General features: G+C 42.2%; 1 protein-coding gene across 2 annotated transcripts in view; it reads left to right on the top strand.

Annotated features, from left to right (window-relative positions):
* Positions 1–8,907, top strand: part of Ubash3b (ubiquitin associated and SH3 domain containing B) — a 157,791-nt gene extending 148,884 nt beyond the window's left edge. For both annotated transcript variants that reach the window (XM_004667349.3, XM_045145412.1), the window contains exons 13-14: positions 2,398–2,507; positions 4,421–8,907. In XM_004667349.3, coding sequence (XP_004667406.1) covers positions 2,398–2,507; positions 4,421–4,558 — 248 coding nt within the window. In that variant the 3' untranslated portion in view covers positions 4,559–8,907. The remainder of the gene's footprint in view (positions 1–2,397; positions 2,508–4,420) is intronic.
* Positions 8,908–13,997: the final 5,090 nt, after the last annotated feature.

The raw sequence follows: 13,997 nt of genomic DNA, 5'->3' as shown, positions 1-13,997 counted from the left end.
GAACATCTCTCCATAATGATTACTAGTGAGAACATCTCCCCATCATGATTACTGGTGTGGACATCTCTCCGTCATGATCCCTAGTGAGAACATCTCTCCATCATAATTACTAGTGTGAACATCTCTCCATTATGATCTCTAGTGAGAGCATCTCTCCAATGTGCTTACTAGTGAGAACATCTCTCCATCATGATTAATAGACTTTTGAAGATGCTCGTATTTGCTATGACAGAGCTCATAGAAAAAAACATATTTCCAGACTCTCTTATGAACACTTTCATATTAAATTTGTAATATTCTCTGAGTACTTTTGTAGGCATTTCATGGAAACAGAGTAGACTTTGTTACTATACTAAATAACAGCCTCTACACTGATGTGAGTCATCTTATGTCCTATAGAGAGGATTTCCTGTTACAGTTTCCAGAAGTTCTCTCAATTAACACTGTTTGCCTCCAGTTGGCCCAGGAGCAGGAACATGAAAGGCTCAAGTCTGTTGACTGCTGTAGTTTCTAAAGATTTATTTCAAATCGTTAATGACATGTAAAACCAAATGTTACCATAAATTTTAAGTTAATGTATTCATATTCATGAGGACAGGATTGTAATCATGTACATGAAAATGTTAGCCATCTGTAACCCTGGGCAATAGTGGACCTTCCACCTAGCACTCAGAAGCCACTTATGACCATGAAGATACATGAAATGTGCTCTGGACTATGAGGTCACTATTGCTCACACTTCTGCACTTGTGACATTTAAAACTATATTAGGAAGGCTTGTACAGGGAATTCAGTGCATGTGTTATCTTTTTTATTTTTTCCCCTGAGGTAGGGTCTCACTCTAGCTTAGGCTGACCTGGAATTCACTATGTAGTCTCAAGGTGGCCTTGAACTCACAGTAATCCTCCTACTTCTGCCTCCCACGTGTTGGAGTTAAAGGTGTGCACCACAACGCCCAGCTGGTTCTGTTAGCTTGATTGTAATGGTGGCCACCCAAAGAGCCACATCTGAGAGGCTGCAGAGAACTATGTACTCACACCCAGAGCGTTGCTCACAGCCTGGTGAGCCCTGCACAAGCTGACGTAATGAAAGATGTAATCATTGGGGGAGGTTGAGAGAAGGGACATGAGAGTCCCGTGTGTGTGTTTGTGTCCTCCTATGAATCTGTAATTATTATTATTTTGTTTTGTTTTTTTCAAAGTAGGGTCTCACTGTAGCCCAGGCTGACTGGAATTCACTATGTAGTCTCACGGTGGCCTCAAACTCATGGCGATCCTCCTACTTCTGCCTCCTGAGTGTGCCAGCACACTCGGCTTATCTTTTCTTTTTAAACATGTATTCATTCATTCATATATTCACACTGCTGAGGATCAAACCCAGGGCATTTTGCATGCTAGACAATGTATACCACTGAGCTTCATCCCCAAACCTTCTTTAAAAAGGACTTTTTAGGGCTGGAGAGATAGCTTGGCAGTTAAGGTGCTCATCTGCAAAGCCAAAGGACCCAGGTTCAGTTCCCCAGGACCCATGTAAACCATATGCACAAGGTGGCACATGCATCCAGAGTTTGTTTGCAGTGGCTGGAGGCCCTGTCATACCCATTTTCTCTATCTGTCTGTCCATCTGTCTGACTGTCTCTCTCTCTTTCTCTCTACCTAATAAATAAATAAATATTTTTAATTTTTTTTAAGTTTTAAAATATTACTTATTTATTTGTGTGCACACATGCATGTGTGTATGTCAGGGTATCTTGCTTGTACAAACAAGCACCAGATACATGTGCAACTTTTTGTGTAGCTTTCTGTGGGTGCTGGGGAATCAAACCTGGGCTGGCAGGCATTGCAAGCAATTACCTTTAACCAATGAGCCATCTACCTAGCTCCTAAGGAATTTTTTAATGCATAATCTTTGTGCATATGTATGCTGTGTAGTATGATTTCAATGCATATATACAATGGATAATGATACAATGCAGAGCCCAAGGGACTATCTTTTCCTCTCCTCAAACATATCATTTCTTTGTGCTGGGTCTAATAATTCTAAGGTAAAAATATATTTTTTAAGAAAATAAAGTTAGCCAGGCGTGGTGGCGCACGCCTTTAATCCCAGCACTCGGGAGGCAGAGGTAGGAGGATCGCCAAGAGTTCGAGGCCACCCTGAGACTCCATAGTGAATTCCAGGTCAGCCTGAGCTAAAGTGTGATCCTACCTCGAAAAACCAAAAAAAAAAAAGAAAAGAAAGTTAAGCTTCTATAATAGTAATGAAGAATTTTCAGAATATTACTTGGGCAAATTTTCTTGTTTTGGGGAATATTTGACCCTCTTAGCAGATCTCGTAGCTTTTATTATTGACAAAGTTTACATATGTCTTCATAAAAGCATTCTTCCCATTTCACAGGAAATAACATTCTGATTGTGGCCCACGCATCTTCCCTCGAAGCATGTACCTGCCAACTTCAAGGCCTGTCCCCTCAGAATTCAAAGGACTTTGTACAAATGGTCCGAAAGGTAATTAATTCGTTCTAACATTTATGGGGCCTATGGTAGCAGGTTGTGAATGGCTGATAGCTAATGTCTTTGAAGCGTGTATTGCTGCTGACTTGGGAAGATTCATTTACTGATTCACTCAGCCAAATACACTTGGTGGAATTCTGCGTATGGTACTCTATTAGGCCTCGTGTAAGGAGATGGGTTAGTGCTAGCCTCAGCCTCTATAAAAGCTAAAACTTATGGAAGCAGCTAAGAACGGAAAGTGACCAGGGACCCAGGAGTGGATGAACAGAGGTGAGTCCAAAGCCCAGCTGAGAGCTGAGGCTGAGGGAGGTTCCTGCAGGCAGGTGAAAGGAAGCAGTATGACAGAATGATCAGGCTGCAAACAAACACAGGACCAAGGCAGCAAGAGACAGAAACCCCAGGCAGCTGACCCCTACATCTGGATTCTTCCTGTTGCCTGGAGAAGAGGTTTTCTGTCAGCTACCTCCCGCACACTTCCCTTCAGGCCAGACAGCTTCTTCCTTTCCCTGCCAACAGACACTCTGGTTCAAACACCATCACAGCTTTCCCAGTTTTCAGAAGAGCTTACTGAGGTATCGGTACTTCTCATTTGTAGGCTGCTCCTCGTTTCTTTCCTGGCTGCCTTGTTTATGGATGTGGCTGTGGACACAGAGCATAAAAATAAGTTGTGAAATTGCCATGCCAGCTGCAGCCAGCAAGGCCATGACTTCTCCTTTAAATGCCACAGATACATGTACGACACTCCACCCAAGAGATAAAACAAGGGTCACAAACAAGTGTTTAAAAATAAGTCTTGCCAGGCATGGTGGCACATGCCTTTAATCCCAGCACTTGGGAGGCAAAGGTAGGAGGATTGCTGTGGGTTCAAGACCAGCCTGAGAGTACATAGTGAATTCCAGGTCAGCCTGAGCTGGGGTGAGACCATGCCTAAATAAATAAATAAATAAATAAAGTTTTCCCCGTTGCATCCAAGTATAATTTCAGAAATGTCTGAGATGCCTTTTTAACTTGATATGCAATGTGGAGTTGATGGGGCACATTAACATTATAGTAGTTCCTGTCCATGGTTTCACTTTGTCCAGTTATAGTTATCTGTGATCAACCATGGCCTGAAATGAAAATACTACATGGCAAAATATAAGCAAGATGGGGAGGACTACATTCACATAATTTATTACAGTATATTCTGTTTAATTTACTATTACTGTTAGTCTTACTAAGCCTAGTTTATAAATAAATTAAACCACATCATAGATGTGCAAATACAGGCAAAACCAATATATCCATGCTGTATGTAAAGCTTCAGGCATCCACTGGAGGTTTTTGACTGCATCCCCTGCAGCTACAACGGGATCTTTGCACAGCCTTTTAGCCTCTTCTTTCCCAGTCTGTCAAGCAATAATCTATAAACACTCACAGTGTGGGAGCTCACCCTTGAATAGGTACTTCTTTCAAAAATATTTTATTTCTTTACTTACAAGCAGAGAGATATAGACACAGAGAAAAAGATACACAGAGAGAGAGAGTAACACAAAGAAAGAGAGAAAGATAGAGGGAGAGGGGCTGAGTATGGATGTGCCAGGGCCTCTAGGCACTGCAAATGAACTCCAGATGCATGCACCATTCTGTGCAGCTGGCTTTATGTGGGTACTGGGGAATTAAACCCAAGGTCATTAGACTTTGCAGGAAAGTGCCTTAACCACTGAGCCTTCTCTACAGCCTTTGAATGGGTACTTCTAATAATTTTTTTTTTCCAGATTGAGTATTGACTTTTGAAAAGGATACATTTCTACAAAGCCCTTAGTCATTTGTAATTGTATGTACTGAGAACACATGGGTGTCTTTATTTCTAAGCATTAACTGTATCTTCTTCTATTCTCCTTTTCCTTTCTGCTGTGACACGTCAGATCCCATACCTAGGATTTTGTTCCTGTGAAGAATTAGGAGAAACTGGAATATGGCAGCTGACAGACCCACCCATCCTTCCCCTTACCCATGGACCTACTGGGGGCTTCAACTGGAGGGAGACCTTGCTGCAAGAGTAAACCCCCTGAGCAATGAGAAGAACAAGCCTTTGGACATGCATCTCTGGGGTGTTTGGTACCATGGGAAAGCTTACACCACCTTCTAAGTGAACAGCTCAGTCATTTAGCATATTTCTTTTCACACTTAAAGGTCTTACTATGATATTGTATAAATTATCAAAAGACATGATTTGGGAAAAAATATCCATTCTCTCTGGACTCTTGCCTAGCTCACAAGGCTTTGGAGAACTGTCTTCCTATATGGGACACCTGCTGTAGCAGAGGCTGTCCCCCTCCTGGCTCTGCATGGCTAAGAGGCCTCACTCCTCTCAAGGGAAGCTGTCCCTTACTCTCAAGAGGGATGTGAGGAGGAGGACTGTGTCCAAAATCCAGCTGGGAATGGGATATTCTTTTTTACTTCACTTGGAGTTAGGCAAACCATGCTGAGGGAGGCTCTGATGGTTATTTGAAGTCATGCCTTGCATGCAGCAGATTGTGCGCTCAGCATCCTGTGCCGGTGTTGCTAGCTCCAGACCCGGCTTGCGGACACCAGCCTTTACCCTGGAACTGTCACAGTGTCGCCAGAGCAACTGGCCCTTCTTGCTTCTCTCTGCGAAATGGGGAGAAAAGCACTTTTGCTCTCCAAAGCATTTTTAGTTATTATGAAGTTAGGATAAAGGTGTGACTGTGGAATGGGAGGTGCAGGGAATATGCAAGCTAAAAAAGTGAACTGGAATCATACATGTTGTAGCCCAGCAAGCCACAAAATCACCAAACACTTCTAAAACATCCCAAGATTTGCTTGTCTTTTCCCCTCAACTCTAGACTGGGGTAAGTAGTTCGGGATGCTGACATGTTGAAAGGACATGTGTTCAATACAGTATTTGAATCAGTAAGAAGTTAATTCTGTGCAATACAGACAGTTTTATAGACTATACCAAGGTCATGTCGTGGTACAAATGTAGTGAATACCCACCATAACAGAATGTGTACAAATGCACCAGGTATACCAGGGATGCTTAATGAAGTCAGGAATCTAACTTTCACGATGACAGTCAGGACTGCACTGTGACTTTTGCTGCCCTCTTTTTCATTTGCTTTTCTATGATAATTTAAACTAGACAAGAGATAGGGCTACTTGAGGAAGTTGGAGAGTCACATCTGTAGATTCTTATTACACCAGCTTCCTGTGTTTAGAGGGAGATTATTTAAAAGAATGACAATCAAACCAAAACATCACTGATCAGTGTCTGTTTAATCATGTGAATAGCTGACAGTTAGGGCCACAGAGAGTGGTCTGGTATAATGTAGTTCACTTTGTAGAATGTGTGTGCAAAGTGAAATCCCAGACACTTAAAGGGAACATGAATGTAAAACATATCTAAATATGTTGTAGCAACATTAACTTTTAAACCCCAGGCATATAAAACATGTGGTATAGAAAATAGATCTGTGCTTAAATTTAAAATTAAAATTTCCTGGAAAGAAGAGAACGGGGATGGTTGTTGGCTATGTATGTTAATCAATAAAAAAAAAGTTATGTTTGTAGATTTTTAAAGAAGCTTAGAGAAACATGTCATGGATTCCATATTCTAAAGAACAAGCTGTGATTTCTTCTAGCACTATAAAAACATCGTTCCCTCTTTGGGGTCCAAGCATTATGTTCACATGTTTATATGCCTTAATAACCTTAAAATAGTTGGAAAGAAAATACTTCCATTAAGTCTTAAAAGAAAAATCACAATTCAGCCAACATCATGTCCTTGCCATTCATCCTGTTAGTATTTGCAATGAAGTAAGTCTCTCAAATCTATAATGTTGATTAAGTTCACTGGAAATTTCAAGGGGCTTTAGTGTTCAGAATAATTCTTGCGCACTCCTCATCATATGGAGAGTGTGAGACGCAGTCTCTTCTCCATCTCAAAGTTGTCTTAGTCCCACGGTGCCCCGGTAAATAAATCAGTGTAACTGGGCTACATCCCCTTGTCCTTACTCCAACATAAACAGAGCCCTAGCCACTTGTCTTCATGAGCCAAAGAAGACAGATCTAAAGTGTTTCTGAATAATTTAGGGGGAAAGCCCTTAGTACAGAAAGAGTTTATTTCTCTGCTTTAATTATCCAAATTTGTTTATCAAAATGCTGAGTTATCCAAATTCACATTAAAATCTCATTACACATTTACCTACTTGAAAATTAAGCATGCACTCCAGCTGAGAATTTTTTTGGAAAATACGTTAAATCTAAATGTAATAAAAGTGACAATTGTATTGTCATATTTCCTATTCATTAAAAAAATATATATGTGTTAACATTGGAACCTGAGGTTGAGGCTCTTTGACCTGAGACTGATACTTGGAAGGAAGGAAGGAAGGAAGAAGGGAATCAAATGGGGTTTTTTTATGGGTTTTTTTTATACAGAGGAGTGTGTGTGTGTGTGTGTGTGTGTGTGTGTGTGTGTGTGTGTAGAAAGCTACCTGAAATAAACCAGGGGGAAAGAAAATTAGCTCAAGGATTTAATCTGGGATTTCAAGTCTGCAACCGTTTCCCGCTTCTACAAGTGTGCCGCTTCAGTCAGCTTATTCCCCAGCATTATTCACAGCTAGGACTTTGGCTCTGATATTAAAATGCCACATCTATTCTGCGCGTGGACTAGAATAATGGGTGCATTTTAATGTCTAAGCTGGGGCTCCTCCTCCCAGGCTTTCGCCCCCACTGCTCAAGTACGAGGCCCACTGCTCTCCCCACAGACCCAGTTCAGGTGACCTTGTTTCTCCCTTTGCATTCAGATGCATCAAAATCTGGATGGCTGATTCAACGGCCATCTGATGGCCAAAAGAAGCAGGTATGTTCCACCCTGTACTGAAAGGCTTGGAGGACTTTCTACTTTTTATTTGAATTATACGTTAACCAAAGAATTATTTTAAAGTAACCTTATATTTGAAAGATGATTTTGCAAAAAAATTTCAAAAAATTAAAAAAATTAAAAATCTACCTTCTGGAGTGATATGGGTTTGGTAAATCATTGTTGATCACGTTCTTGTCCATGGTGTTTGGGGTGCACTCAGATCATCTTCCCGTTGTGTGAGGCATCACCATGGATGTATCTTTTCCACTCAACTAGCTGTATTCATATGAAAATGAAGTCTCATTGCAATAACCTAGTACCATTGGGAACTCAGTAGACAGCTACAGGAAGAAAGTTGCTATCTCCTTGTTGCCTTTGTAGACAGGCTTCCCTGTGTGCTGAAAGGAAGGCATTCCTCTGCAAACTAGACACCAGGGTTTCAAAGCAGGGATGAATTGCTCTTTTGAATTTACTCTCCATATATTCATGTGTTAGCATACAGATGAGCCTCCCATGAATTTTCACAGGCACCAGCATAGTCAGCTAGACCTAATCTGTATGAAGTTAGGTAATGAGGCTCTGGAAGATTTGCATTTTAATTGTAATCCAGCACAACGTATGAAAGAAAGAAGAGGCAACAAGGTCTGAGGAGGCTGTGTTGCTGGAGGGGTGAGGCTGAGGAGACTAGCCAGGAAGGCTGGAAGAGAACAACTCAGCATCTACTTAAGTGACCGCTCACTTGATGAAGGGGAGGGGCGTGTCTTGTTAGATGAAGACAGATGCTTTTCATTTTTACACATAGGATTAAAGTTGAATTTACTTCTCTTAACACTTCAACATTGAATTTTCTTAGGAAATTGACTAGTTACCATGACAATTCATGGGAAGGGGGTAAAAGATTGCCTCTAAATGCAGAGGAAATAACTTGACTTTTAAATACATATAATACAAGGTTTGGTGTGCGTGTGTAGGCTTACAATGATAGTGATGAGTAGTCAAGCTTAATACAGCCAGTTCTTACCCACCATGACTTAGTTGTCACTGCACAGACAACTTGCAGCTGCTCCCGTGTTCATGGCTTGTGTGGGATGCACGTGTCTCATGAAATGTGTGCTGGTCCCTCCTTTGCTTTGCCACGGTGATGGGAAAAGCATCCCAAAGTTCTTTGGTTATGCATAGACCATTTTGAACATGCTACTTTGGGGAGGTATATTGCTTTCTTTCTCATATATGAGACTATTGTGTCTTTTTTTTCTATGTGATTCAGGTGTATTTATTTGAGAAATGTTTGTAATTATGAAAAAAAATGAATGGTAACCCCACCTAACTGTATTTCCAAACTCCTTGTACACTCCCCGTGGCATTTTGCGCTTTCCTGGCTGAGAGCTGCTCTTCCTGACACCACTATGGCACCACTGTAATTAGTGCCTTCCATTCTAGGAGCTTCTTGGTTGAAATGGTACACAGGTGACTTAATAAAAAGAAACTGTGTCCTTGATTGATCCAGAGCAACTGCATAATGAATTCTGAGTGGTTCTGTTCCTACCGTGGTCTCAAGAGCTCCTGGGCCTATTTCCTTGCTCATGTGGCTCTTCTCACAGTGCTGGAGGGGTGCTTGCTGCTGACTGATGGGAAGAGGAAGGTATTCCAGCAGACCTGTGGGTCTCCTGCCCCTTACAGTGAGGCGACCTCCCACCTCTGAGTCATCCAGACTAAGAGGTAAAAACCCAGACATGACTGACAATAAGCTCCAAGGTGCTTCCAGGAACTTCCATGTAAACTATGGAGGACACGAAAGATCCTCACTGATCCTGGGTTTGTGTCTGAGGCCCCTTTGACAAATATAACCTAACAAAAGAAAAAAATAGACAAATACAAGTTTTGTATAACAAGAAAACTTCATAAGGAAATGAAGACCTAAAAAAACAATTAAGCTCAAGCGTGTGTGTGTGTGTGTGTGTGTGTGTGTGTGTGTACACTATTTGTGGATTTTTTTGAGACAGTCTCATGTAGCCCCAGCTAGCCTTGAACTAAAATGCTGAATTCCTGACCTTCCTGCCTCCACCTTCCAAGGGCTGGGATCACAGGCATGCAGCCATTATGCCCAGCTAAGCCGGTTTTTATGCTATGTTTGAGGAAGAATGGGTAGCCCAAGAATGGATGAATGTGATGGACTGGGAAGCAGTGAAGTCTGCTTGGATACTCAGTGTCCATCTGTTGTCAGAAACAAGGAGATGCAGATCATGGGACCTGCTTCAGAAGGCCAGACAAGCCTTCCTATGCATGATGACCTGCTTCAGGAGAGAAGAGCAAGGATGTTGAAAGTCACCTGGCTGCTTGCTGTTGTTTTCTCAAAGCCCATCTTAAAATACTCAGCTATAGCAAAGAGCCACACCTGCAGGAACCAGTTCAGAATCCCACAGAGTCTTCATCCCCACCAGCACTCCCCTGGCATTGCAAGGTGCACAGAGCAGATGGCAGATTTAGGAGGAAGCAGAGGACAAATCCAGTTCCAACTTCATCCTATATAGGTCCTTTTTAAAAGTAATTACATGTTAAGCTAATAAGATCTTAAAATTCGCCTTGAAAGCAAATCAGTGCCCAGGACATGAATACAAATTTTCATTGACATAACCATCTACTGCCCTAGCAGGGCCCACTTCCTGAGGAAACATAACAGCAAGTGCTAGTATCTGACAAAAGACCAGGCTATGTTTAGCCTTCTGTCTGGTTCTCAGCTGTTCGCTGCTTAACAGATCCCCAAACTCATTTTGCCCTTTTGTGATGCATGCAAGGCTGGCTGCACACGCAGAGAAAAATCAATCAGGGTGTTTGGATTCATTTAAACTTGCATCAGCAAAATGTGGTGCCATTTTGTTTAGTGTGTGGTTATTTGTGGGGCTTTTTGTTTTGTTTTTGTTCTTGCTGGAAGACACCCTCCCCCACAAAAAGAAATCTTTGTCCTTGATTTTGCCAGAAATACACATGTGAAACCCAGATGGCTTGCTTCTGGCCATGAAAAGATGTCATGCTTGATTCAGCTCGCTGGTTGTCACTGTTGCTGGGGCGATCCAGAAGGTCTGGAAAGAAGAGTACTGGGCTGGTCTGAGAATCCTGCTTCCAGAATCAAAGCTGCTTGCTACATGCCTTCAACTCACTTCCTCTGTAAAATGACCACAGTAGTGACTATCCATTTTGCCAGCTTAGCTTTAAGAATCAAATAGGATGACTATAAAATATCTAATACCACATTCTAATGATAACAAAATACTGTGTAATAATAAGTAGATAACTGCCTTTTTAAAGACAAGATAGGGCTGGAGAGATAGCTTAGCAGTTAAGCACTTGCCTGTGAAGCCTAAGGACCGCGGTTCGAGGCTCAACTCCCCAGGACCCACATAAGCCAGGTGCACTAGGAGGTGCATGCATATGGAGTTCGTTTGCAGTGGCTGGAGGCCCTGGCGCGCCCATTCTCTCTATCTGTCTGCCTCATTCTCTCCCTGTCCTGTTACTCTCAAATAAATAAAAATAAGCAAAAAAAATTTAAGACAAGATAAACTTTCGCATGAAACCATGCCATGGTCTTATTCACACAGACACTGCTTTGCTCTTCTCCCTGTGTATAAGCTTTGGCAGTAGAGGAGGAGAAGAGTGGGTGTGTTGGTTATTCTGTGGGGATTTTATTGTTTGCTGGGGGGAGAGGCGGGTGTTTGTTGGCTGAGACAGATTCTCGCCATGTGGTCCAGACTGGCCTGTTCCTCCTATGTAGCCCAGTCTGGCCCCAAACTCATGCTGTTCCTGCCTCAACCTCTTGACAGCTAGAATTACAGGTATACAACACACTGGCTGACTTCTGTATTTTGATGATAAAGCTACTTGCATGATTTAAACCTTCCTTTTATAGAACCTCGTGATTGCCTTTATAATTTTTGAAAATATATTTTTGTTATGGTGAGGACCCCCAGAGAAGACCACACGGACACCAAGAAGTAGGAAAGGAAACTTTATTAGCTGGACAGCAATTACATCCAGGACTTGGGAGACTGAATGCAGTGCTAGGCTATACCTCAGGAGAAAGCCATATGATTGCACATCTTAGTTTGACAGTACAGAAGTTCAGTAATCATAATCTTGCAAAACCAAGAGTTAATTTCAGTTGGTTTTAGAAGAAACAGGAACTTTTCTGGAATCTCCCTCCCTGCATTTTCCCTCTCCTACAACTGCAAGAAAGCAGCAGTTAAAACAGAAGCTAAAGATTGCATCTAGAAATAGTGAGAAAAACGTCTTGTGGTGACCCATTGTGTTAAAGCAAGCCAAACATTAAGTTCAAGTGCAGATGAGACCATATCCTGAGGAACCAGCTAAGCTGAACTTCCTTGTGTAAGTTCACAATATGGAGTCACTTACATCCTTCTCCATCTTGGGCCCCTGTCACATTCTCACTTGATCCTCTTCAGAAGTTTACAAAGTAAGGAAGTTCTGCATAGAGAAGCCCCCCATGCCATGTGGGGGAGAGCTAGTTGAGGTGGAACTGAGGAGGTTGGGAATCTAGGTTTAATAATCATGATAGAGAGTGGGAGGAGAGAAGATTGGTCAGGTGGACAGACCCAAAGACATGGGGTCCCACAGACCAGGGGTCCGTCCATAAGTTACTGTCCATGTGCAGAAACTCACCTATGTGCAGGACTTAGTGCATAAGCTAAGGCAAGAATGGTGCTCACATTTAAATGAGAAAAAGATGATTGCTTATAACGCATGATAATTTGTGAATTCAACTTCTATAAAGTTTTATTGGAACATAGCCTTGTTCAGTCATCAACACATTTCCTGTGGCTACACTCTAATGTACACTCTACCATAGTGAAGCATTTGAATCTTATTTGAAATCCACTGAATCTGGCACAAAAACTAGTTCAACACATTAGACAACATGTTAAACTGAGGGTGTCCCAGGACTGACAAGGTGACAACCAGCATTTAGTGAATATTTATACTTATTGGGTACTTAACACGTACACATTTAATCCTCTTGACAATCCGATTCTGAAGTACTATTATTCCCGATTTATGAGGGTGGAAGCTGATTCGGTAACTTGCCCAAAGTCACATGACGAGGAAGTGTTGAAGCTAAAATTCCATCCTTGTTGCTGTAGTTCCAAAGGCTGGACTAATATAACTAAAACACTTTTCTGAGTTTTGTTTGCATCTGGTGGTTATTGCTGTTGTTTTGAGAGAGGATCTTGCTTGCTATGCCCACATTGACTTGTAATTCATTATTTAATTTCTTTTAAATTATTTATTTATTTGAGAGCAACAGACACAGAGAGAAAGACAGATAGAGGGAGAGAGAGAGAATGGGCGCGCCAGGGCTTCCAGCCTCTGCAAACGAACTCCAGACGCGTGCGCCCCCTTGTGCATCTGGCTAACGTGGGACCTGGGGAACCGAGCCTCGAACCGGGGTCCTTAGGCTTCACAGGCAAGCGCTTAACCGCTAAGCCATCTCTCCAGCCCTGTAATTCATTATTTAACCTGGTTGGTCTCAAACTCAATCCTCCCACCTCCAGCTACTGAGTACTGAAATTAGACATGCACTGCCATGCTCAGATAAAACCGTTCTTAAAGAAATTTTCATGAGGGCTTGGGGAGAGAGCTCGCTGGGTGAGGTGCTTACCTCTCATGCATGAGGGCTTGAGTTCAGTGTCCAGTACCCACATAAAAATGTCAGATATGACAGCACACACTTACAATCCCAGCACTGGGGAAGCAGAGATAGGTAGATCTCTGGAGCTCTCTGGCCAGTCTAGCTTAATTTATGGGCTTCAGGCCAATGAGAGACCTTTTTTCAACAAGAGGCGAGCAGCATACCTGAGGATAATACCCAAAGTGTCCTCCGCGCCCATGCACACACATGTGCACCCATGCACGGACAGGCACAGTAAATGATATACCAATTAACTTTTTTTCATGAAAATATTCCTGAAAATGAGACACCACTGGTATGGTTTGTTATTTTCAGAGCATAGGAAACCATGATTTTAATCCCTAATCCCTCATCTCCTGAGAAGAGGCTGAAAGTAGACACCTATCTTAGCAACATTCTGTGAGCTGGATGTGAAAATGGCCTTGGCTGTTCTACTGGCAGCCATTGAAGCCACTATTTTCTTTCCTTTTTCTCTTCTTTGACAGGATACCAGGGATCAAACTCAGGGCCTTGTACATGCTAGGCAGATCAAGTGCTTTCTGAACTCAATCTTATTTCAGTTTTTCCAAAATGATCCCTTTGATGAGACTGAAGTTCTGACCTCCATGATAGCCACACTCTAGACAGAAACCTTAAGAGCAAGTTTAGTTCCGTTTCCTTTTCCAGGCAGACCCATCTTACCAGCCACCTAGCTCTCCTACGAACTACTCTGCAAGGCACTCTGGGTGCTGTGTCTAATTCAAACCTTCCAGTCACCTTGGACTGTAATGGTTCTTCATAGTTTACAGGTAAGGAAATGGAGTCCAAACAACAATAAATGTGTAAGGTGACATCACTGCTATTGACAAGCCGGGGTCCATGTATCTCCCATATCCACTCTCACGCACTGAGTTTTGCTGTTCCTAGGAACCCT

Source organism: Jaculus jaculus, chromosome 3 (genome assembly GCF_020740685.1).
Source record: "Jaculus jaculus isolate mJacJac1 chromosome 3, mJacJac1.mat.Y.cur, whole genome shotgun sequence".
Lineage (NCBI taxonomy): Eukaryota > Metazoa > Chordata > Mammalia > Rodentia > Dipodidae > Jaculus > Jaculus jaculus.
Note: the sequence above shows the minus strand (reverse complement) of the source record. Positions and strands in the feature narration are given on the sequence as shown.